The sequence below is a fragment of the Haliotis cracherodii genome, unplaced genomic scaffold (assembly GCF_022045235.1).
Source record: "Haliotis cracherodii isolate W230 unplaced genomic scaffold, xgHalCrac1.p SCAF_6, whole genome shotgun sequence".
Classification (NCBI taxonomy): Eukaryota; Metazoa; Mollusca; class Gastropoda; order Lepetellida; family Haliotidae; genus Haliotis; species Haliotis cracherodii.
In genome coordinates this window covers 28,695,873-28,723,730 of record NW_027266319.1, presented here as the reverse complement: position 1 = coordinate 28,723,730, position 27,858 = coordinate 28,695,873, and the positions used below count along the sequence as shown (strand labels likewise).

Here is a 27,858-nt window from a genome sequence, read left to right as displayed (position 1 = left end):
ATTTTGCTAAGTGCAGTGTGGAATGGAGGATGCCAGTTTGAAGCTGGTGCCATATGACTTGAGAAAGCAGCTTTCTGATTGGCTAATGTCGACTTCTTGTCAGTCATTTCATTAGTCAGTCAAAGTTTGCGAAATGTTGTTCTGACTTGCCCTGTAGTTATCTTTGTTTAGCAGTAGCAAGAACTAAGATCTGATTTTTAATAAGATTGCGAAACACATGTATATGAAGACTTTGTGAGTTTTGGTACTAATGTCGTGAAGGGGCTGCTCCTGTTTTTTTGCAAGTACTTGCGAATATCTCATGTTAAAAGAGGATTGTGGTGCTACTCTTCTCAAGTTATACTGAAGCAATACGCAAAATTATTCCCTTTGCGATGATATATAACACTGTGTCTTTGATGATTTGACTTTCAGTCTTTCATGCCTTCACTGCTCATGTTCGTAATAATTAATTCATACCTTTGTGTATGTGTCTTTCAGATTTGACAAAACTTGTGTCTCCTTTGGGAAATACAAACATTCTGACACTCAATCCGTAAAACCAGTTCAACGCTTACACGATGCATGAATTGATCTATTGCCCAATGAAGCCACCAGTAATTCTGGCAAACTGTGCAAATATTCTGAGAATGTTTATATGGTTATTGTCTCCTGCAGGTTGGCGATGCTCTCACATGTACCAAGGTGTCCAATGAGCTGATCAACAAACACGGCGTCTATGTCCAAGCCATCAACTACCCTACTGTCGCTCGCGGCAGTGAGAGGCTCCGCGTTGCCCCGACTCCCCATCACACTCGTGAGATGATGGACGTCTTTGTCAAAAACGTTGTTGATATCTGGAAGTCAAATGGCCTTGACCTTTACAAACCTATGTGTCCAAAGACTTGTGAGAGTTGTCGCAAGGATTTGGACATACAGGAATTCTATAAACGAGAACCAGTTTGTTCCCGTTCCAACTGTACCTACTCGTCCCTCCAGGCGGCGCTAGCGTAATTGCAGCCAATCAGAAACAAGCAAACTATTCAAAACATTATTCAATCTGTTTCAAATTTATACTTGTTAAACTATATAAAATTTGATAAACATGACATTTGGTTGTCAATGGATAGATAAAATGTGTTTGAAGAAATTGAAAACATAATGCTATAATACTTAATTTGCCATTTGGGGAACTATTATTTCAGCTAAGAAGCTAGTGTTTATTGTTAAACAGCAGACTAAGCTAAAAATCCTCAAATGGAAACTTGTGTCTGAATTTTGGTTTGACTGTAGGGATTTAGGTTTTGGTGTGCTTATGTAAGGCAACAGTTTACTAGCAACCGGGAAACTTCAAGTAGGATAATGTTATGTACACACGATAAGGAAACAAACAAAAAATTATGCAACTGGTTCTCCCGTGAAGACTTTTGAGAATAATTGTTCTGATGGTTAGCTTTTGTAGGTGTGAGAAAGTGTGCCACCTTGCTAAAAGAAATTGTTGTTTTTTTGGGTATTGGAAATTTCGGCTTTCTTTGGTAAAAAATAAATTGCTGTGTGTCGGAATGTTTGGGATGAAACAGGCATACTAGGGAACCAACACTATCAGTGTTTTCAGCCTGATTTCATCTTGGGATGCATGTAAATGGTATCTGTTGTCATTAGGCGTTCTTCATTTTTAGCTGCTTTTTTAGTTTAGTTTGAATGTATTACCACTTTCAGAAAGGGTTCTATTCCATCAAATATATTTCTTACAGTTCTATAAACCTATGCTCTAATACCATCACATCTCAAAGGATATAACACACTTTCTTCATCTTAATGTATTATTTGGTATTTGGTATTTATTTTATCAGATGTAGACAACATAATTATTGGGGCTCATATTGGTAATTAGCCATGACCTATTAATTTAGGACAAGTTTGAAAACGTTTTGATAAAGTTACTACTGTTGATAAATATATGTTTATCTCAATCCCATACTTACCTTATAACTCATTTTATGAATCATTTTGAGAAATATCAGGCAAGTTGTTTTATTGAAAGCTTTTTTAGGTGGAAAATGGTACAAAAATGCTGGGGTATTGACCTTAAATTAATATTTTCATAAAAGTAAAGTTTTTGTCATTGTTTATATTTCAAAAAGTATATCTTCCTGCATGTGGAAGACCTAACATACAGGAAATTGAGTTGGTCTGGCAAATTAATATAACTAAATATTATTTACATTGTGTAATGGGCTATACATGTATACGTTTGGGTAGGTGTATTTTTATGGTAATAATATTGTCTGATGATATCTCGTAGTTATAGGGTCTACTGTGTAGGGTATGTATCTGTAGAGGCTATTTAACTAGGTAATCACTACATGCTTCTCGGCCACATTCCATGAATGCTATGCTTGGTATTTCCTTCTGCCTAGAACTGCCTGTTTAGACTGAAGCTGATTTCTGAGAGTAGTATCTTGACCTGGCATCTGTACACGTACTCTTGGTTGTTTTATTTCTCATTTGTCAATAAGGAACAGATATGAGACATTGGAAATTAGAAAATGGGTCGAATGTGGAAATCAATATTTCTTATGAGAATGAAGTTAAAGGTTGGGTTAAAGTAAATATATTGTCAAACTATCGATTGTGTTCGTGTCTAATTGTTAGCTTAGGGATGGAAAAACAGCGTTTAATGATTTTAGATTATGTGATTAAGTTGTTCCTGATAAAGGACTGACTTAGGGGGACTGGGATAATTGTTGGAGACAGAAGATGTTTTCAATCAGAACTTCAAGACATACGACTATTTTCTCTGAAGGAGGAGCTAAACAGGTCTCCAGAGAGCAATACTTTTGGTGTATAAAATTTGAGAATAAATTATATTTATCAAGGATTTTTTTCGGAAACAGCTTAACTGTTCTCCCCCTCCCTCCCCCCATGATATGAAATGATTAGCCCCTAAGACAAAACTAATTGATAAACACTGTAGCTCTGACAAGGCAGTTAATGTTTACCATTTCTGCAGGTATACCCGGGAAACTATTGATTAAATGACTCAATGATTTAATTTTTTTATTTCTTGGTTTATGGATTTCAAACTCATTTCAAAAGTGAGGTAGGCAAATTAAAAGAAAAGAAAGAAAACAGAATTGTTTTTGCTTGATTTTTGTCCTAAAAAGTTAGGTACATAAAAAAAAATAATTTGAATTAACAAATGTAAAACAACTTAATTTTTAAGGAACATTTTATTAGTTCCCTGGCACACAGCTTGTGCAGAAATGGCAATATAACAATACTCATGTCATGGTGAAATGCATGCAATCCATTTTGGCAGCTTGGGTGACCATTAAACTGGTCATGATTGTGCTTTGCATTGACACGCTTTGGCGGTATTAGAGAAGAATCCCAGCAAGAAATATCAGAGTGACTTCCCTTTGTCACCTTTGTGTGAACATTTTATGCATTTTTTAAAGTAAAGATCAGCAGTGAAAAAAGGAGTAATTTGTATTTGTTTTATTTTCTCAAGAAAGAGTGACCCATCATCCGTAAACCAAGAAATAAAAAAAAATCACACCTAATGGTTCATACAAAATAAACAACCAAACAGTCATGCACAGTTTAGGTCATACGAAGAATAAAAAGAAAATGTATTTGTGAGACTTAGCTAACTTTTTAAAGAATGGACAGTTTTAGAAAAGTTGGAACAGTTTCATTTGGGTTTCTGCCATTTTGTCCGACGTCTGCTCTAATATTGTGATGAAAACTGAATGCAACATTTTGTGAGTCCAGTCAGTGATCACCAGAGTTTCAGGAATAACGCACGTCTGGAGGGAAACTATCATGTGACACTGTGGTGCAATATTTATGTAAGCGCATCATCGTCATATAGATATATCTTTGTTTTGAGTTATACCGGTTATTCATGCCGTCAGGGAACAAACAATATTTATCCATCATTCATGGAATGTCATTTCAAAAAGATTGTTTAGAATTGTGCTATTTTCCAAACAACATAGTATATCTTGTTTAGTCACTGTGTTGTTCCTGGGTGTTTTATCTGTAGAATGTAGTCTAGTCTGTCAACAGTCATCAAGAGGGGTATTGTTTGCTGTTGAGCTGAAAATATATTTTCTTAATATCTCTATCTTTGTTGGTGATTTTAAGTGCTAGCTTTAGACACACATTACAAGGTGATTTAGATATAATGCCATGTAACTTTACAGGGTGAACTTATTTTTGTTATTGAAACATTTTTAAATAAATCATTAAGTTCATATGCATAGGTTGCCATAGCAACAATCCATCTCAAAAACTAACTGAAGATTTGATGGTTCCCATTCAGTGTTGTTGGGTTTGACACAACATGTTGATGTGATTGATACAAAGTGTTGATGGAATTGACACAACGTGGCGATCGGTGGAATTGACACAAGGTGTTGTTGGGATTGACACAACATGTTGATGTGATTGATACAAAGTGTTGATGGAATTGACACAACGTGGCGATCGGTGGAATTGACACAACGTGTTGTTGGGATTGACACAACGTGTTGATGGAGAAATTAATTCAATATTAGCTTGAATTTATTGATTTATTAAAAGTGTAAAATAATGTCTTGAAACAACTACGAAGATCAAAACAGTGCAATATTCTAAGTGCTGGTATTAAACATGATTTTGTTGCAGTTTGAATTTGGAACAAACATTGAAAACTGACTTAATGCAATAGATACAGTTTATTTTGTCTAAAACATATTTGTGATACAACAACCAACATAGGATGATCTGATATGATTTGTGCAATGCATCCTTTAATGACCGCGTCTACTTAAGCATGTGACTATTCATGTTCTCAAACATCAGGTGCCTTATGCCTAGAGCTGTGACCAATCTTGTTCACTGACCACTGCCGGCAACACATTGTACGCCAAATGTGACACAACATACTATAGAATACTTATTTATTAGAGTCTATATTATTAGTTATTGTTGAAGATTATTGTAAACTGTTGTGTTATGTGACAAAACAGAAATAAAATGACCAAGATTATGATGGAGTGTTTTGGTTGATTTTACAATTACTTTTGGAGTGATGTCAATGCTTAATGTTATGCTTAGCGACTTTCGGGACTCAAAACTGCCAACGCCAGACAGTATCTATGAGACCCATGAAGATCTGGGGTAGAATAGGTCTTCAGCATCCCATGCTTCCCATAAAAGATGACTATGCTTGTCATAAGAGGCGCCTAATGCCTCCAGATAACTTTCGAGCAATTGAGATTTTACTCTAGGGTTTCTATTTTAATTGGGTTGTTACATTTTTCATTGGGTAACCAAATCTTTTTCACTCATCTATTCATCACTCTATTGGGTTATTTTCCCAAAAAGAGACTCAGTGAACATTTTAAGTTTTTAAAAAAGATGAAATAATGTTTTCGATGTATATAACTGTTCTAAATATATGGGCTTGACTCGGAAATTAAATTATCTCGTAATTGTGTTTCGGAAATTAGTTCCTTTGTAGGCATGCTGAAAAAGCTTCATTGGGTATTTACGCATGCTGTTTTTATACGTTTGAGTTTTTCATGTAATGTGATTATCACCCACATTACCCCTACTAGGTCGCCCACCTTTTCACGAAGATAGCGGGGTGGTCGGGTAGCCTAGTGGTTAAAGCATTCGCTCGTCACGCGGAAGATCCGGTTCGAACGAATCCTCACATGGGTACAATGTGTGAAGCCCATTTCTGGTGTCCCCCGCCGTGATATTGCTAGAATATTGCTAAAAGCGGCGTAAAAAACAAACTCACTCACTCACTCACTCACGAAGATAGCGACGGTCTTATTTCCCGATAGCGATAGCCAAGAAATTCGGGTGATGGAGGACCAAAGCCACTCAAATTATCAAAGAAAAGTCTGGCACCTGAGGCAACAAAACTGTCATCATGACAATCTTGTGGTAAGGCATTCTTAATTCATGCATGATTAAGTTACTATGGGTAAATAATGGATAATAAGGAATTTTAGAAGTGGTGGTTCTGGTGGCACCAACTGAAGGTTGACACTTATGATTTCACAGATTACACTCACGACGACATAACGTGATCCTAACTGTCACGACATGAATGTCAATGTGTTAATAATGTGTATGGCCTCCGCGTGCAAACATGCAGGCGTGTGTACACGACGTCGGACACAGGCGTCTAATGCCCGCCTTTCTTCTCTCGGTGCCTTTACCATCTGATCTCTGTTTCCTTAAAGATTGGGTCGGCATTGGATGTTCTGGTCAAGATCCCAAAATGTTCCATGGGTGTCACGTCTGGTAAAAGGGATGGCCGTTGAAAAACATTGACGTTGTTGATGGTAAGAACTATCTGTGTGAGGCCTTGCATTGTCCCTTTGAAACAAAATCATGGGGTTGCGTTGCAAGAACAGTGACACGAGCGCTGGGCATTAAGATTTCCATCAATGACAACCAGTTCGCCACATATCCCACCCCAAACCATTACACTGCCCCGCCAAACGGCACAGTCTCCCGAAGGAGCCGTTCTTTCTCCACCATGTCCGTAGATCCGTGTTATCCCGTCGACGCTAGAACCTGCTCACAGAAAATGACACTGCCAGTTACAACACTGCCAACGTTCTACTTATCGTCCCCAACGTAAACGTCTAAGCCGATGTTGCCTCGCCATCGATACGAGGCTCTGATACCATGCTCTCGGCAACGTATGGTGTGACGACCGATGACACGTACAAAAGAAAGTACAGATGACGTCATGGAGAGGACAATGTTACGTAGGTGCAAGGTACGGATACAGCGCGTTCCCCGCGGGATCTTCCACTTCGTGGCCTGTCTGCAGTTCTGCCAGTCGTTAAGTAACCCTGCGTCAACTTGGTGATCGTCGTTTTCGTCCATTACATGGTTCTTGCGATTTATGCATAACTTACCCCCAACTGCCCCAATTGCTCTCTCCCGCTGTTCAGCGGTTAACCTTGCCATGTTCTCAGGTATTTTACTGTTGACGGTTAATGGTTCACCTTTAAGAACGCCGCCATATAGCTGGAATATTGCTGAGAGTGCGGCGTTAAACAAACAAACAAACAAACAAACAAACCTAGTGAAGTGTGTTGGCCTGATTATTATTTTAACAGACGCAGTAATAATATCCGTAATGGTGCTCGTGGGTTTCAAGAAAGTGATCTGTGGGTAACCCATCCCTTGTCTTACAGTATGCTAAGCTGTCCCTGTGATCGTGGGTTAGAATCCACGATGCCCTTGATTATGTAGTTTTCAGCACATACCCGAGTAAGTGGATTGCACCCAAGTGACTAACGTCATCGTTCTGCATCACTGCGGAGTTTTCTCCCACATCAAGCTAACACGCCTTACTGTTCAAAGCGGCGTCAAACACACCTCACTCAATCATTAATTGCCGTGACCAGGAGCATGCGTGGGTTGGCGTTTTATTGCAACTATGGCAAGAAACATTCATACGAACTTGCAGTTTACTCTTTAGAAGGTGACCTAAGAATGTTCAAATACCAAAGATCTTAAGGTGATGTGTGTAGCTTTTCAAAAGCCCGGACCCTTTGAGCAAAAGAAACCCTCGACTGGAGCCATGAAGTTGGTCAAGGGCAAGGTACGTATGCTGGCGTCCTTCAGGTACATGTAATAAATTATAACCGACTACACTCGTGTGTGGAGCGATCTGTCTTGTGGTGTGACTATAGGCGTACTGATACAACGGTAACGCGAAATTTACAATCGGTGTCGGCCAAATTTGATAGGTTGGAAAACTCCTCGTGGCGTTCCCCGTGACCAGTAAGGGCTCAGACGCGTTTCATTGACACGGAATTTGACACTCCCACTACCTGGCAAATAAAACAAGAACAAAATGAGAAGTACCGCTCATCAATTTCATTACCGTATTTATGCATGTTAAGTAGTCTGTCTTACAGACCCTGATACAAATATATATCAAACACAGCCCATGCAAGTCTATGTTTGGCAAGTCTAGATCACTGCAGTGAAATGAAGAGAGTCACTGGGCTCCTTTTTATTCTATTTTTATTAAGATAACTGAACAACTGTTTTTATGTACGATATGTTCATTTCAGAGACTAGATTTTAGTCTACATGTTAAGTTAAAAATGTTTAAAATTATATTAAAATGTACATATTCATATCAATGTCAAGTCCAGGTGAAGAAGCTCCGAACCATGGTTTGTATAGTCAATGTCAGACAGATGGTGGTTGACGAGGTCGTCCTTCAATGATCTGAGGCGGGCGTCGATCTGGCGGTAACGTCGTTCACGGGGAGGTGCAGAGGGATTGCCGTTCAACCTCCAGGAACCTCTGGAACATCAGCTGCACCGTCTCGTAGATGTGAGGGTTGCTCTACCTGTGTTGAGTTGCGTTCTCTGGAACATCAGCTGCACCACCTCGTAGATGTGAGGGTTGCTCTACCTGGCTAGCTGTTTTATCTTATGGTGCCACCCTTCAAGATTAATGTTTGTTTGATGACCCGAGTTGCCAAAGTGGTTCCAGTTGTCAGGAGTGAACTGCCTCCCTTCAACCCAAGATGTTGTGACGTAGTCCATGAAGGCGGTGATCATGGGTCCTGCAGGGCTATTGGCAGTCGTCTCCAACCACACATCTTGTACCTTGTTGCGTTGCACAAGGGGCAGGACAGCGGCGGGCCTAACTCCTTTCTTCACCTCGGGGTCTTCCTTGTAGTAGGGCGCCAGCCCTTCTCTCTGTACACTTCGCCAGATACATTGTGTTTATTGGAAGACACACTTTGGAACCACGCTTTGGACGACAAATCGATTTGATTGGATTTTTGCTTTATGCATCTTATGTATTTGTATTTTTTCTGAATACGTTAACTCGTTTATATCATAAAGAGTATTTCTACTTATATATTTCGGTATGGCTCAATTATATCCTGAAACGGTACGTATTCACGAATCACCCAATTAACCTCAAATCAATCGATTTGGGGCACTGGGTACCAGCAGCAGAATCGGTGTTCTGCCTTCCCGGGACTATCTGATATTCTTACTTGGCGTTCCCGGTCCATAACCTTACAATCGATAGTAATGATGTTTTCGTGTGTTCAGCATTACACGAATGGATTGTGTAATTGTATACGTCTGCAGTAATTTATCTAGCTCTACATTGACACAGTATGTGTATCTCCAAATTTTATGTCGCTACGACAGTTATATGAGGAGAAAATGTATGACGTGACTGATATTTTCTGCCGTAATACCATATCCAAGCATCAGTGAGTGAGTTGGGTTTAACGCCGCTTTTAACAGTATTCCAGACTGAGTTATATCGCGGCGTGTCAGTTTAATGTGTGAGGAAAGCCCGAAGTGATGCAAGTCTCAGACGTTTACCACTTCGGTGAAACCCACGAGCACGGATATGGTGCTGATGAACCTAGAAACATAATCAGGTCGAACCGGGATTCGAACCCACAATCATAGGTTTCTGGCGTTGCCAAAGGACGCTTCTCTACACAGCGAATCGCGGCGCCTTAGACGACTGGGCCCCCCGTTCTCCCAGTACCCAAACATCAACCGAGGTCACAGTCTCCAATGGAAGCGTTGGTGCCAAAGAAACTACGTCTGTCACTGGTCACAGGAATGAGAAATCATTGAACTGTTGCATAGGCACACCTTCTGTTGCTCAGCATGGGACATTTAGCAACTTACTGAAGTCAAACAACAGTCTGTGCACGCAATTGGGATACGGTGATATGTGTCAACCAAGTCAGCGAGCCTAACCACCCGATAGGCGACTAACGGGTTTGGGTTGTCAGGCTCGTTCACTTGGTTAACACATGTCATCGTATCCCAATTGCGTGGATCGATGCTCATGATGTCAATAACTGGATTGTCTGGCCCCGACTCGATTATTTACAGACCGCCGTCATATACCTGAATATTGCTGAGTGCGGCGTTAAACAACAAACCAAACTAAACCAAAAAACATCCTCCGCCACGTTCGCCCCACTGTGACGTCATTTCGCCTCAAGCCGTCGTTTTACTTCAGTTTCAGTTAACGGGTACGGTATCCTATGTACCTTTAATGATGAGTCTGTACCTCTGTTTGATGTTGGTTTCTTGTCGTTTTACATACAGTAAATACATAAATTGCAGCTTTGTCAAGCAATGGGGCACATTTTAACCTCTAATAGTTAGTTAGTGCTTCTACTGGCAGCCATTGTGTATTATATCTAAGGTCGCATTTGAGCGCCCCATTTCGTGTACCGTCTTCAGTTATTCTTAAATTAACGCAGGTTAAGTCATGTCGATCCGAATGAGCCCTGGTAGCCAGAAATGTGATACTTCGGCTGACTCAGAATACTCAATTAATAGCCCCCACCCCCTACAATAGATGTGGTCCCCTGCTGCAGTGTCCCAGAAAGGCACGAGCAGCCACGTACTATAGAGCTCGTCAAGTTGAGTACGTACACATATTGATGACCTCCTTACCACTGTACAACAGCCACTCTCGTCATTGTGACTGGCACACACTATCTTGACACGTTTAGTGTTAGTTATATAACAATTGTATAGCCGCAACTGCGGAGATTTTTCATTCGTAAGAAATATTTTTTTCATTTTATCTGATGACATCCCATAAAACGAGTTCCTTGTCTGGCATCCGGGAAGTAATTTATTACATCATTAACTGAAAAATAACCTATACATATGCATATAAACTTGAACATTTCCTTATTCACATTTGCCTAATATATCTCCTTCTGGCTGTTTGATAGCATGTCTATAAACATTCACTTGTATTTAAATGTCACCGCCCTAGGGGTCGACAGCTTCGTGCTCGCGTCGCATGATAACGACAGATGCCCTGTCATACAAAGTAAGAATCACGAACCTGTGGTGATCATGGATCGGTGAAACTTGAGAACGTTTGGTTCATTACGGAAACCTGGGCTGATGGGTACAAAATGTGCCCCACACCCCTATCATTTGGCTTGAAAATTGGTCTCTACGTGCTATGTTTTTTTTAAAACAAGTGATGTTTGTTTGTTGTTAAATATATTCAAGTCGTTTCACGACAGTCTATCAATTATCAAGTCTGGACCAGGCAAACCTGTGGTTGATAGCATGATCAACGCCCCGCCGTCGGGGTACGATGACACACAATCAGCCAGGGTCGCTGAGTCTGACCATCCCATACTCATTTGTTGTTTGTTTTGTTTGTTGTTTAACGGCACTCAGCAATATTCCAGCTATATGACGGCAGTCTGTAAATATTCGAGTTTGGACCAGAAAATCCAGCGATTGACATCATGATCATCGATAAACGCAATTGGGATGCGATGACATGCATCAACCAAGACAGCGAGCCTGACCACCCGATCTCGTGTGTCGCCTCTTACGACAAGCATAGTCGCCTCTTACGGAAAGCATGGGCCGCTGAATACCTATTCTACCCAGGATCTTTACGGGTCTAAACTGGAATGTGTTCGGTGCAGGCAGTAAGAAGTCATGGTTTCATGGTTTATGATACATAGCATATATCTGTGTTTATTAAACTTGAATGTGGTCGTGGCAGGCAATAAGGTGTCATGGTTTAATGACTTAGGGGTTACTAAGCATGGGTTACTGAAGACCAATTCTAGCCCGGATATTCACGATCCCTCATTTGAGTAGGTCCTAACGGCAAACGAAGATACTAGCGATGTATTCTGATCCGGACTTCTAACATTCATCCATAAAGCTGGTAGTGATATTGTCATAGCCACTGATTTATGACTACCATTGTCTGCAGTACATTTGACTTCAAGGGCAATTTACCCTGTAGCCATGTCTCCATAACTTAATTGTCATTACGTTTTAGGCGCTAATCCCCGTTGTTAATCCTCACCAACATTTCATTGTATTTTGACTGTCAGTCAGCCTGGACTACCATATCACTTCCCTTTAACTACTGCTTTTTATAGTATGGCATTTATTGCCCTAATTGATCATCCCATGAACTGTGTTTGTTAATCACGCCCATATGTCCAAAGCAACGTCGTTGTCTCTTTGTCTGTCCATTGTTGTTCATTACTATATATGTGCTACCATTACACAGTTACAAGTGTGTTAGTCAGGCTTGGTATTCCGAGTGCTGGCATAGGGACGACCTCGAGCAGGATATGCTGCTCGTAGGAAACGCCCTGAGGTGAGCTGGAGCTCCGCTCACCTCTCGTACGCCTGAGCTGGAAAGTCTGCTCATTGCTGTGTTTGTGTTGTCAGAGCAGGTATTCCGCTCATTGTGCAATTGTTGTTTATTGTTTACATGTTGTGCATAAAGCGTTCCGGGACAGTGATGTCGATTTTGTCCTTTATTCCCCCAAGAGCTGATTCCCCGTCAACACATGCGCGTTGACAATATAACAGAAATTCTGTTCAAAGAGGATGTTAGAGATATATTGTATCGGAGCAAAAGATCTGATTTTAATGAGACCTGGAGCCATTCGGTGTATTAGCTTCGTTTTGAGTCCGGCACGAACGACACAACTTTAAATTAGGCGTCCAATCAATGTTCATGATGGAAACAATTAGCGATATCACCATCATGACTCAGCTCGCTTTGCTGCGTTCTGTCCCAAATATACCAGGGAACGTCTTGTAGGAAAAGGACTCCCCTGTCTTAATACCAAGGAAGCTGAATGTTCGTACATATACTCAACAACAAAAGTTCCTGTGACACCAATATTTTAGTGTATTTTTCAAAGAAGTTTGGTTTTCAATATTGTAGTACATGTATGGAATCAAGTAGCAAAAACGCAACTGCTACATGCATTTCACCACCCAAGAATGGGTATAAAAACATGTGCGTTTACGGGATTCCATATGCATTGTTTAGCATCGTGCTGACAACAACCACTCAGAAAAACAACAAAATTACGCAATTATTCAACATTACGAAATGCCACGCCTGTCCGAAAATCAGCGTCTGCGAGCCTTTGGTATGCTTGAAGCAGGATCGAGTCAACGTGATGTTGCCAGACAATTTAACGTCCACAGTCTAAACACCATTTGGTGTTTATGGCAACGTTGGCAACAGACGAATGCAGTCAAAGACCATCCTCGGAGTGGCAGGCCACGCGTAACCAATAATCGACAAGACAACTGGATTCGAACAACACACCTACGAAATCGATTCCAGCCAGCAACAGTGACTGCAAGAAGCATCCCTGGCCTTCGACGATTATCTTCACAAACCGTACGTCGTCGCCTCAGATGTGCAGGGATTGTCGCCAGAAGACCCGCCAGACGTCCCATTTTGACAGGAAACCATCGTCAAGCACGTCTACAGTGGTGCAGACAGCGTCTACGTTGGACGGCCATGCAGTGGGGACAAGTTCTATTCACTGACGACTCTCGTTTTCACCTCAGCCACAACGATGGACGGATTCGAGTGTACCGTCGTCGAGGTGAACGTTACGTCAATCATTGTGTCATGGAAGAAGATCGGTTCGGGGGCGGCAGCGTTATGGTATGGGGTGGGATTACAGCAAGGCAGAGGACCCGTTTGATAGTGGTAGAGGGAAATCTCAATGGACAGCGCTACCGCGACGAGATCATCGGCCCTGTTGTTCTACCGTTTTTACGTCGTCATGGCCCAGGCATTACGCCCGGCCTCATATTGCTCGACTTGTTCAACAAAACAACGTGAATTTTATTTCTCATAAACGAGTAAGTGTTTAGCTTTCTTGAGGGGACACAGGCGTCGCTGTGCTGAGTTGCGTCCATTGGACACGGTTCGGCCCGATTATGTTTCTAGGCTTGTCAGCACCAAGGGCGGATTCAGCTTTTCTAAAAAAGGAGGGGTCCAAAATCATCTGGATCCGCCATGTGACCAAACTCGTGGGTTTCACCAAAGTGGTAACCGCCTGACACCTGTATCACTTCAGGCTTCCCTCCCACGTTAAGCTAACACGCCGTGATACAACTGGAAAATTGTTACCCCAAATCACACACTTCGATGTTTGCCAATTGGTAAAACCTTCGAACAAATAAGCAGGGCGAATATGGGATTCGAACCCACGATAATAGATTTCTGGTATGCCTTAGGGACGCAACAGCACAGCAAATTGAAACGACTGCCCCCAAAGCCATTGATGTTTCGTGAAGGTTCTTACACTTTACACGAGGCTCGGGACGATTTGCAGTTCCAGCAAATGTGTGTCATGTCCTTCAAACACCGCTTTCTTTGTCTGCTTGTACAACCTTTAGGGTGCATGTGCAACGTGCAGGTATTGATAACCCTTACACAGTAGCACAATCCTAGCTTCACACGGCGCCTCTGTGGTCTGTGGATAGAGTGAAAGGCTCGGGGAGCAGAAGGTCCGGGATCGATCCCCGGCCGCGTCATACCACGTCACATGATGGTACTTGTTGTTACCCTTCCTTGCGCTCCGCAATAAGTGGATAAACCAAGGACTGGTCGGCTCGGGTTTAGTAATCTGTCTCTGATTCGGGTATTCATGTTATACTGCGGAATGGTATTATAGTCGGCTATCATTATAAAACTGGCATTTGTCCTGACTAGTACAACACACACACACACACACACACACACACACACACACACACACACACACACACACACACACACACACACACACACACACACACGAACACATACACACACGCTATATAAGAGAAATAGTCTACAACGCGACGTTAAAACCCTCTCACACATGACATTCAGTACAATGTCTAGATCCAGGCTTAAAATGTTTTCCCGACATGACGTAGCAGTAAAGTCGCCCTTTAAGGGCCAAAGGGCAGAACGAGCAGGTGTCATTCCTGCAACAGTGATCCGTGAGTGTAGGTCACTGATTTTGTCACATCCCTATAGTGTATAACGTGATACAAATAAAACCTCGGCATTGACAGCTTTTTCAAAGCCAGTGGAATCAAATAACAGTAGCCCCACCCTAAGCAGCGTGAGGCAACAAATAGGGTATTTAATCTATCAAACAAACTCCCCATCGGACTTCCGGAGTGGAATATTCTCTTTCTGATGATAGATACTTATGTCACGTGCGTCTTAAATCTGGATATGAAAGCAGAACGAAATTTATTACAAACGATATCTATGACATATTTTTATTGCGAGCAAAATTACGTAATTTCAGAGTGATGTATGAGAGGAAATTAGTTTACAATCGCATTAATTCAGGGCCCCGTTCCATAAAGCGACCTCAACGTTATGATTGTCGTAAGCACATGTAAAAGTATCGCCATCAAGCTCGGCTTCGAATCTGTGTACGGATCTGATTTTTATGAACACATGTGGAAATTGGCGTGTGTCCCTAATGCTGACCTGTTTCTTTAGCAATGAATAGGAATTACAGTAAAGTACGGTTATAACGAACTCAAAGGGACTACTAATTTTAGTTCGTTTTAACCGTAGTTCGTTATAAGCATATATACAGCATAACTACAGCAAATACTGTGGACCAAAAAAGTAGTTCGTTATATCCGTCAGTTCGTTATAAGCGTGTTCGTTATAAACGTAGTTTACTGTACTACTCACATTGAAATTTGGCCAAGAAGTTAAACTGAAGCTTGGGTATGTCGATGATCTGATGATATGTTTAAAAAAATGTCAGTTACCAAATTCCGTTCCACTGGTTTACCCGCCTGAATGGACCCGTGACGATCCGGGGTAGAATAGGTCTTCAGTAACTCATGCTTGCCATAAAAGGCGACTATGCTTGTCGTAAGAGGCGACTAACGGGATCGGGTGGTCAGGTTCGCTGACTTGGTTGAAGCATGTCATCGATCCCATTTGCGTGGATCGATGCTCGTGATATCAATCACTGGATTGTCTGGTCCAGACTCGATTATTTTCAGACCGCCGTCATATAGCTGCGACGTCAAACATCAAACAAACAACACCCACCTGAACTAAAAATAATAGAGATCAATAAAACCGACTCATCTGATTCTTTCTAGATCTATACAAACTATCCACAAGACATATAACTTCAACTTTCCATAAGAAGACTTTCTCCTTATGTCGAGCAATATTCCAGGAGCTCCAGCCTTTAGTGTCTACATTTCTCAAATGGTAAGGTACAATCGAGCGTGTGTTTTTTTCTGTGAATATTTCCAAGAGTGCTTTTTGACTCTTGCAAACTGGTTCGGAATTAAAACATTCAAGACCTCAGTAAAGCTTTCAAACAGTTTTGGTGATGTGAAATGGAGTTTAACTTCGTGGTCAAGATTATGGCTCTCATATAAATACCATATTTTAACGTCTTTAGGTATGATGCGCCGGTGATCGAACCCCGACTTTCCGCTCTCCAGGCAGACGCTCTACCACTAGACCACGGATACGGTCGTCAAAGCGTTTGGGAATACTGATGGAAACAACCTACAACTTATCGACTAAGTGATGACGTATTTCCTCAAGTCCCTTACCTTTCACCTGTTTCCAATGCTAGACATGTCTTCAAGGCTTTAATAAAGCTTTCAAAAAGTTTTATGGTAGGCATTTGGAGGACATTTCCAAAATTGGCGCATCATTTGTTTGTGGTTCATTCGGCAGACGCCCTACCACGGAAGGGGTTTATTTGTTCGTGTGAACAGTTGACTTGCCATTGCATGTGTTTGGGACGGGTGCAACCGGTGGGGGTGGATACGCTCACCTTTTTGCGAACACCTATCATCACTATTTGAAAGTAATTCATAAACACATGCTTATGACATAGTCGGCCAAGGAATGGTAAATTGGACTCTGCTTTTAGTTTATATTAATAATTTGGTAAAGGGCATATGACATACAAATATACGATGAATAAAAGAAACCCTTTAAAGTTGACATAGTTTGTCATGTGATGTCAAAAATCGAAACCATTGACAGAGCGTACCAAGCACAATATTCTGTGGTGGTTGTATTAATATTAACGTGCTGCTAATTAAAAAATGAGATATACAAATCTACAGACCCTTTAAACCTCAAACCACACCATAGGATTATATTGTTCATGATATGGCTAAAGGTGACAAAGGCCCATATGCATTGCCATCATTAACATACGGGAGGCTGTCTTAAAAGCAGACACATAGCGTCACAAGGTGTCATTAAAGCGTCTGCTCATTATACAGCGAAGTGCCAAAGAGAGATAAATCTACTTTTGAAGTCAGTAACGTTAATGGCGTAATTTAAGTGCCTCTAATATGTAATATCAAATGTACGAGGGATCATATTAACGATAACTTACATCTCAAAAATTATGATTTTAGTCAGAATAGATTATGTAAATGTGAAACTTCCTTTACTTATATGTCATTAACAACGTGTTCAGATGGGCGTGTCAAAGGTAAAAGACAAAGACCTGAAACTGTATAGGAAGTGTTTGACACTGCCTATGTTAAATTTTGACATTGTGTACTAGAGATGTTTGAAACTGTGTATATTAGGTGTTTAACACTGTTTATTTGAATTGTTTGACCCTGTGTATGTGATGTGTTTGAACCTGTGTATTTGAAGTGTTTGATCCTGTGTATTTTTAGTGTTTGACCCTGTGTATTTCAGGTGTCTGACCCTGTGAATTCCAGGTGTTTGACAATGTGTTTTTCAGGTGTTTGACCCTGTGTATTTGAAGCGTTATTTGACGTGCTTGCCCCTGTGTATTTAAAGTGTTTGACCCTGTGTATTTGAAGTGTTTGACCGTGTGTATTTGAAGTATTTGGCCCTGTGTATTTGAAGTGTTTGATCTTGTGCATTTCAGGTGTTTGACCCTGTGTATTTGAAGCGTCTGACCCTGTGTAATTGAAGTGTTTGACCCTGTGTATTTAAAGTGTTTGACCCTGTGTATTTGAAGTGTTTAACCCTGTGTATTTGAAGTATTTGGCCCTGTGTATTTGAAGTGTTTGATCTTGCGTATTTCAGGTGTTTGACCCTGTGTATTTGAAGTGTTTGCCCCTTTGTATTTGAAGTGTTTGACCCTGTGTATTTGAAGTATTTGCTCCTGTGTATCTGAAGTATTTGACCCTGTGTATTTCAGGTGTTTGACCCTGTGTATTTGAAGTATTTGCTCCTGTGTATCTGAAGTATTTGACCCTGTGTATTTCAGGTGTTTGACCCTGTGTATTTGAAGTATTTGCCCCTGTGTATCTGAAGTATTTGACCCTGTGTATTTCAGGTGTTTGACCCTGTGTATTTGAAGTATTTGTCCCTGTGTATCTGAAGTATTTGACCCTGTGTATTTCAGGTGTTTGACCCTGTGTATTTGAAGCGTTTGACCCTGTGTATTTGAAGTGTTTGCCCCTGTGTATTAGAAGCGTTTGACCCTGTGTATATAAAGTGTTTGACCCTGTGTATTTGAAGTGTTTGCCCCTGTGTATTAGAAGCGTTTGACCCTGTGTATATAAAGTGTTTGACCCTGTGTATTTGAATTATTTGCCCCTGTGTATCTGAAGTATTTGACCCTGTGTATTTGAAGCGTTTGACCCTTTGTATTTAAAGTGTTTGACCCTGTGGATTTCAGGTGTTTGACCCTGTGTATTGGAAGTGTTTGACCCTGTGTATTTGAAGTGTTTGACGCCGTGTATTCGAAGTGTTTGACCATGTGTTTTTGAAGCGTTTGACCCTGTGTATTTAAATTGTTTGACCCTGTTTATTTTAGGTGTTTGACCCTGTGTATTTGATGCATTTGACCCTGTGTATTTAAAGTGTTTGACCCTGTGTATTTGAAGTGTTTGATCTTGTGTATTTAAAGTGTTTGACGCTGTGTATTTCAGGTGTTTGGCCCTGAGTAAAGTATACTTCTTAATCGACATGTTGATATAGTCGATTTAAAATAGTCCCTATTTATGTAACCATCCTTTAATAACGTGCCTATTTTCTTCATGTGGTTTTACTAGATACATAAGGAGGGGGGGGGGGGGGGGGGGGGGGGGGGGGGTATCGTAATCGCCTGATCACTGAGAGAATTGGAATGAAAGCCTTGTTCTGAATCGTGTACAGGTGTACACCCGTAGGCGAGTCCGGGTATATGAGATGATTGCGGGGCCCGATGTTCGAGGCTCCAGACGGTTGCACCAAGCCCCCGTCCCCATCCACTATCTGTCAAGAAATCAGATCGGGTGAAATGCATGTTACGAAACGCTTGTTCCCAATCGGGTGCAGATGTCCGGATAAAAAGGACGATAGCGGGTCCCCACGAGTGAGGCTCCAGGCAGGTGCGCCAAGCAAGCGTCCCTCTCCATTATCTCTCAAGAAAGTGAGTAAGTGAGTTGGGTTTAACGCCGCTTTTAACAGTATTCAAGTAATAACGCGGCGTGTCAGGTTAATGTGGGAGGAAAGCCCGAAGTGATGCAGAGGCGTGTTCAGGAGGGCGAGCGACCGCGCGAGAGTACAGTGAGGCAATATCACGCCTTTCTGAAGCGGAGGCTCGTACTCGCTCTCGCGGCACAGCATCCAAAATGGCGTCGCCGGGGATCAAAACAGCCCTGTCCACAAGTGTCATAGGTTCACACATTTAATTTCATCACAAGTTTGATGGGTTCATACTTTGATGTCCATGATAAAAAAGTGTTTATTTTTATTATTAGTTACATGTCCCTGTGCTGGACCAGACAATCCAGCAATCGACATGAGCAACGGTCTGTGCATTGGGGATACGATGACATGCATCACCCAAGTCAGCGAGTCTTATCACTCGATCCTTACGGCAAACATATGGATTGCGGAAGACCTATTGCCTTCCCCGATCATCACGGGTCAATATATTGAAAATGCAAAAATAACTTTTTGATGGTAGATCTAGTCTAAAAGATTATTCTTTTGACATCGGTTCCATTCTCGTCAAAGGCAAACATTTGTTCAATGTGCGACGCCATCTTGGATTACGAGGCGAATTACCTCTCGGGCTCGATCGTGAGTACACGCGTGCGCTCGCGCGGTTAGCCGTGTTTAACAGCGCGCGCGAGCGCAATATCGCTAGCGCCCGCCCCCATGAACTTACCTAGCTCTACATTGAAACAGTATGTGTATCTCCAAATTTTAAGTCGCACCGACTGTTATATGAGGAGAAAATGTACGACGTGACTGATATTTTATGCCGTAATAACATATCCAAGCATAAACCCAACTAGTTAGTGAGTTAGTTGGGTTTAACGCCGCTTTTAACAGTATTCCAGTTATATCACGGCGTGTCAGCTTAATGTAGGAGGAAAGCCCGAAGTGATACAGGTCTCAGACGTTTACCACTTCGGTGAAACCCACGAGCACGGGTATGGTGCTGACAAACCTAAAAACATAATCGGGGCGAACCGGGATTTGAACCCACAATCATAGGTTTCTGGCGTGCCCAAGGGACGCAACCCTGCACAGCGAATCGCGGCGCCTTAGACGACTGGGCCACCCGTGCCTCCATATCTCTCAAGAAAATCAGATCGGGTGAAAGATATGGTTATGTTTAAATATTTGTCATTTTACTTTACAGTCATCAATATTCCGGTTATATCACGGTGGTCTGTAAATAATCAGTGTACAGCAGTGGTTGATAACATGAGCATAGAGCCACACCGTCGGGTGACAATGACACACAAACAACCAATACAATCACCCGATCATTATTGCCGTCGGGTTTACAAGCACAATAGTGTTTTATTCAGTGTTTTTCATAGTAATATTTCTATAATTAAAAGCTTCCGTGACATATTGGGCAAAATTTACGAGGGTCTTTTTAACGTTACAGTGGAATAATTTCTTTCATCTCATGATATTTGACATATTTGTCTATCTTGGTATATACGTATTTTCATCTTCAATAGTATTAAAACATTTTACATATTCGATTTACGATTTCAGTTTCTATACTTCTAATATTAGACCTTAATTGTAACTCCTGCAATCTAAGTAGACATACGTGCCTCCTGGTTTCTGCTATAATTTGTTATTTGCTACATAATATTCTACGGTTAATAAGGACTTAATGTGTATATAATATATAAAACGTGATGGCCCATTAAGTTTTTATTTCCTTTGCGACCGACTGGCGATCGCTGAGACCGGTGCAACTACTGTCCATATTTGGAATTAGCTTTCTGAGTACTTTCTGAGTACTTATGACAAAATGATGCTGTAATGCCCAGACAGGTTTTTTTGTCCAGACGGTGACATGTTGCAAACCCAACGGCGAATGATCGACGCAGGCATGGAAACCATTTTGCAACCGATCGACAACCAGTCACCGATGAAGCGCCGGTCGATTACAGATAGGTCGCCACTAGGTTGCAGAGTCAACGTTCTTGTGTAGACGAAACAGATCGACGACAGTGGAAACCAATCTGCGATTAGAATAACACCACTTGGGGACCTCTAGGAGACCAATGAAACCTCCGAGCGACCGAATGGGTTTTGCGACCGCTCTGAAACCATGTGGCGACCTCAGTGAAACTTTTCAGAGACACTTGAAACCTCATTGCGATTGTCAAATATTTTGGTCGCCAGGAGGTTGCATCGCGGTAGCATTGTCTGTGTGGCTGAGGCTTTAGGCCATACGAGCATGAGTTAAACTAGGACTTATTTCGTCGCTAGAAATACTCATATGTCAGTCTTGCTTCCGGCCTTGACAACCTAACTGTCATATGAACACTGCAACTTGTTCCATTGTAAATGATATAGGACAGTTGTAGTGAAACAGAACGTGCCCTATCAAACTTGTCCTGTCAGTTAAACAGACCATGTTCTGACAATGAACTGTATTCATATTAACGAATAATTTTGGTGACATGCTTTCCTCAAAAATAACAATTACTGGATTATGTTTTGGCTAACACGCGCAATGTGTTGGCCGAATGAATTAGTGATACTATAGGCATGTATCTAGCATTCCCCACCCCGCCCTTTTATGCTGTGGTAAGTCTGTTTTAAAGAAGGGGAGTTACGACAATTGTTATATGACAGTGTTATGTATTGTTAAACAATGATTGATGCTGTGTTACATTGATTCTTTGAGATTCAGTGGAAGTTCGTTGCATTGTATTTGAACAATGAACTGTTGTTAGGAATGTAGTACTATTTAATGTAAGCAGTGGTGAGGAAGTTGTTATATTTAGATGCTCGAATTATCTGTAAACTTCCGGATTAGCATGGATGAATGTCAAGCGATAAACAAACTAGCACTGTGTAGAAAGTGCTGGAAGCTAGTTAGGCTGTATAAGTGGAGCAGGTGCGTGCCTGTATCATCTCACATTTCATCTGAGAGTACAACAAGACCAGCTGTTGTGTGACCATTATTATCACTGAACCTGTTGATATCACCACTGCCATCATATGTTGTGTTTGATACCGCCATTGAATATTGTACTACCACTCTATTGCATATTGCTATTGTAATTGCTGTGCAGTAATTTGTATTGATTTGTAAACCTAGTTAATTGTGTAATACAATTGTTGATTGTAAACCATTTGTATCTTTCTTCTTTGATAGGCATTTAGAAGTTGGAGTACTAAGTACGGATAAGAATTTATGGATGAACAACTTCTTCATCACTTGTAACAAATGTTATATTTGGGTTAACACTTTCTTAGTAAAGTACAGATTCTCATTTGACCACTTTCTAAATGGCATTGTATATTCATTCTTTATCACTTGCTTGATAACGGTGTCAGAACCTACACTGAAACGTCGCTCTTAATTGAAATAAAGAAGTTGTTCATCCATACATTCTTACTCATTTGTTTCTTGTTTGTTGGTTTTACACTTAATTCTTATGAGTACAGATTTCTGGTCGACACGTCATAGAGCTAAACTCGCTTTGTGAAACGGGGCTCTGGTTAGTAGACTGACTAATACCTGATGCAAGCATAAAGAGGGGGTTATGAACAAAGACGAGTCAGTGTTATGACTCGTTATGTTATGATTTGTATCTTTTAAAGCTTACATTGATGACTTTAGTGAGCTAACAAAATGTCACTCCTACCACGGCGTTGGATGAGAGATTTTGACGCATTACGTAACGCTTGATCTAATCAACGTATTGTGCTGACATTCTCACTAACACGGCCATCAACTTCAACCTTTACATTCTACAATGTTACAAGGACGTATTTTACAGTGAGAGCAGGACACCAGGAGATATACACTCAACCAATGATGGTTTAACATAGACAGTTCACTGATGTATTTTGAAGACAACATATGTTTGTAAAGTATGTGTCGATCTAAGATATTTTGGAGGGGTGTATAAATTTGTCATATGATCAGAGTAATTACTTCTACGGCTACGTCTGGGGAGTTGGATAGTGTACACATTGTGTTGTATAACGGATAGTGCTATCGATGCGATAAACCATTGTAATAAACTTGGTAACACGATCCGATAGATATGCAAATGAGGTCACCTTTAGGGAACTACATTCTAGGTCCAACACCGATACAATGCCTTCACTCGGTCCCCGCATGCTCGGACAGGGTTTTCCCACTGTGTCACACACAAAACACAAGTATGCGTGACAAAAGAGGACACTAAACTCCGAACATTTTCATAATAAAGATGTTTTTTGAGGGTAGGGGGTATGTCTCAAAACTTAAGGAATTAATTTTTTTTATCCGACATTGAACTTTTGAACTGACCCTTAAAGGACATGTTAGTAATGACCAGTTAAGGAAACCTGTTAATTATATTACGAATAATTATAAGAAACCGAGCAAAAACAATGAAAAATGTCAAAAAAGAAAACAAATATCCAGTGATGGATATCGTGAATATCATTCTACGCCGTCGGAGTAAGTCACCGACCCTGACCACCCGATCCATTTGGTCGTGTGTTACGATCAGCAAAGGTTGCCGGGGACCTGTTTTAACCCGGAATCCCCACGGAGTGGTACTATATGATAAACTGGGCAGATCACGCCAACATTGTATTCATACGCGGTATCTAAAGCCTCTTTTATTGAGTGAAATTACGACTGAAACATCCATTAATCGAATAATAACATTCTATGATAAAGAGATTATTACCCTCCTGTGTTTCCGTATCGTAACTATCATATATTAAGCATAAAAACATGTATTATGTTCGCTAGAGGATAGCATGACGCAGTTTGTATTCCTAACATACGGAAATTTAGGATACGGAAACACATTCGGCCAATAATCTACTGAGTGTGGCAAAGTCCGGACTTTGGTACACGCAGACACGCACGCACGCACGCACGCACGCACGCACTTGTAAGTGAATGCAACAACTATTTCGTGAGTGTAGATCACTGAATATGTCACATCATTTTGTTGACTGAGTTTCTATTGTGCTGGAAATTCAAATAATAACGCACCCTTGGCATTGACAGTTATATTGTCACAGTCAAGGGAATCTATTGCCAGTAGGCCCCTGAAGATCCGGGGTAGAATAGGTTTTCAGCAACCCATGCTTGCCATAAAAGGCGACTATGATTGTCGTAAGAGGCGACTAACTGGATCGGGTGGTCAGGCTCGCTGACTTTGTTGAAGCATGTCATCGTATCCCAATAGCGTGGATCGATGCTCATGATGACAATCACTAGATTGTCGGACCCAGACTCGAATATTTTTCAGATCGCTGTCATACAGCTGGAATATTGCTGAGTGTGGCGTTAAACGTCAAACAAACAAACAAACAAAAAAGATATATAACCTCCAGTACAAGCATTGAGAGGCAACAAATAAAAGTATTTAATCTATGAAACAAAGTTCCTACTGGACTTCAAATTATATATTTCCCGAGTGGAATATTCTATTCTGATGTAAAATACTTATTTCACGTGCGTCTTATACCTTGATATGAAACGAGAACGAGCTTTGCGTAACATTAAATTCAAACGATATATATATATATATGATATTTTTATTACCCCCAAAATAGCATAATTTTAAGGTGATGTATGAAAGAAAATTATTTACAATCGCATTAATTCAAGCTACCGTTCTACAAAGCGACCTTAGCGTTCCGGTTGTCTTAAATCTGTGTTACAGCATCTCCATCAAGCTTGGTTTCGAATCTGTGTAAACGATTTTTATGAGATAAGAAGTAAGAATACATGTGGTGATTGGTATGTGCGCATGCGGCCTGATCATTTCCGGCGTATCACAACACCCATGCTGCCAGGAATTCTGAGCCTAACTACAAACGCTGTATAGTTATCCTAAACAGTTTGCATGTATTAAGTACAACATTTTCCATGCTTACAGGACGCATGGTAACCAAATACATAACAAGGTAGCATAGTTCTGCTGGCATCAAAGTGACTTTTTGACTATAGGTATTCTCAGATGAAAATGGACAAAATTGGCTACCGCGCTGTTGGAGAAACCATTCCGCAGTCTCACATGGAGACCCCACTCATACATTCTTATATTGACTACGAGGCGACCAATCTTTGTTCTATCCACTTAATGCCGAGCACCTGACCTGGTAACAATAAGTACTAACCTCTAACATCCTTTGATATGACACGACCGGGCATCGAACCACCGGAAACGGTCTGTTTTGGTTTGGTTTCTGTGTTTGTTGTTTAACGACAAGCATGGGTTGCTGAAGAACTGTTCTACCCCGGGTCGAAACTGTTTGTCCAGGTGAACACTTTATTTGCCTTTGCATGTGTTTGTGACGGTTGCCGTCGGAGGGTCACATCTTCGCGAACACCACTACTATCAACACTATTTGAAAGTGATTCATAAAGTTTGCTTATGCATGCTTATGATATATTCGGTCGCGAAGTCGCGCAGTGGAGATTTCTAATGATTATGGAGCTTTGCGTATTTATGAATAATTTGGTAAAATGCATATGATATTTAATACGATGACTTAAAAGTTAAGGTGTGATTTTCTGTCATGTGAGATATATAAATCTACATACCCTTTAAACTTAAGCGCATAATGCCGTCACTAATGTCATGGAATAGGACCCTGTCTCACGCAACGTGGCGTCAAACGTGAAATCACTCATTGCCTTTTAAGAGCGTCTGAACATTAAAGAGCAAACTCTTCTGTTTCTCTAAACATACGATACATATAAACGATAACTCACATCTCAATTCAAATCACAGTAACTTTATGTTCTATGTACATGTGTCAAGTGTACTCAGGTATATATATATATATATATATATATATATATATATATATATATATATATATATATATATATATATATATATATATATCATTACCATTATGTTCAGGTAGGCGTGTCAGAGATAAGACTTGGCACTGTGCACTAAACGTGTTTGACCCAGCGTATTTGAGGTGTTTGACAGAGAGTACCTCAAATCTTTGACACCGTGTATGTAACATAGGGCCAAATAGGTATCAAAAGGAATCACACGCTTCATGGAAGTTGCCATTTATTCATCTAAAAATTGGATTTTCAAAAACTAAGAATTAACAAGAATCGGGTAGTCAAAAACGGAATCCGATTCAGGGCGCTTCAAACACTTTCTCACAGTGTACTTCACATGCTTGACGCTCTATATGAATTGTTAGACATCGACATATGTTTATCCAAGTGGTATGAAATGTCATGATTCGAGTTACTTCAGTTGTCAGGGATTTCATAGACCTTTGTCGAATGAAAACTGGGGCCCGATCCTCAAAGCGATCTTAGCGATACCACGTATGACCTCAACCACACTATATAACCTCACAAACAGGTGGCCACGTAGGACCTCTACCGCCATACATAAGATCACAAACAAGTGGTCACGTATGTCCTCAGCCGCCATATATAAGATCACAAACAGGTGACCACGTAGGACCTCTACCGTCATAAATAAGATCACAAACAAGTGGTCATGTATGTCCTCAGCCGCCATATATAAGATCACAAACAGGTGGCCACGTAGGACCTCAACTGCACTATATAACCTCACGAACAGATGGCCACGTTTGACCTCTACCGCCTCATATAACCTCACAAACAGGTGGCCACGTAGGACCTCTCCCGCCTCATATAACCTCACAAACAGGTGGCCACGTAGGACCTCAACTGCACTATATAACCTCACGAACAGATGGCCACGTTTGACCTCTACCGCCATATATTAGATCACAAACAGGTGGCCACGTAGGACCTCTCCCGCCTTATATAACCCCACGAACAGGTGGTCACGTAGGACCTCTACCGTCATATATAAGATCACAAACAAGTGGTCACGTATGTCCTCAGCCGCCATATATAAGATCACAAACAGGTGACCACGTAGGGCCGCTTCTGTCGTATATAACCTCTAAAACACGTAGGACCTCTACCACACTATATAACCTCACGAACAGATGGCCACGTAGGACCTATACTGCCGTATAACCTCACAAACAGGTGGCCACGTAGGACCTTTACCGTCATATAAAACTTCACGAACAGATGGCCACGTATGACCTCTACCGCCATATATAAGATCACAAACAGGTGGCCACGTAGGACCTCTATCGCCTTATATAACCTCACGAACAGGTGGCCACGTCTGACCTCTACCGCCATATATAAGATCACAAACAGGTGGCCACGTAGGACCTATACTGCCGAGTGAATTTGAAGTGTTAGACACAGTGTATCTGAAGTGTTAGACACTGTGTCTATGATATGTTTGACACTGTGTCTATGATATGTTTGACACTGTGTCTATGATATGTTTGACACACTTGGAACGACACCCATTGATATAAGAAGTTTTGAGTAAAATAGATTTTCTAATCGACTCGTGCTGATAGAGTCGATATGAAATATTTTCTATTTATGTAACAATCCTTTAATTACATGCCTATTTCCTTCCTGTGGTTTTACTAGTAATATAAGAGAGCACAGGGTCGGGTGATATCGTATTTGCCTTATCACTGAAAAGTATGTTATGAAAGCAG

At 41.0% G+C, this 27,858-nt stretch overlaps 1 protein-coding gene across 4 annotated transcripts in view; it reads left to right on the top strand.

The window, feature by feature from the left end:
* The window catches only part of LOC139444869 (5-aminolevulinate synthase-like), a 46,783-nt gene extending 41,772 nt beyond the window's left edge, over nucleotides 1-5,011 (top strand). For all 4 annotated transcript variants that reach the window (XM_071225865.1, XM_071225862.1, XM_071225864.1 and 1 more), the window contains exon 13: nucleotides 658-5,011. In XM_071225865.1, the coding sequence (XP_071081966.1) occupies nucleotides 658-993 (336 nt within the window). In that variant the 3' untranslated portion in view covers nucleotides 994-5,011. The remainder of the gene's footprint in view (nucleotides 1-657) is intronic.
* The last annotated feature ends 22,847 nt before the right edge of the window (nucleotides 5,012-27,858 follow it).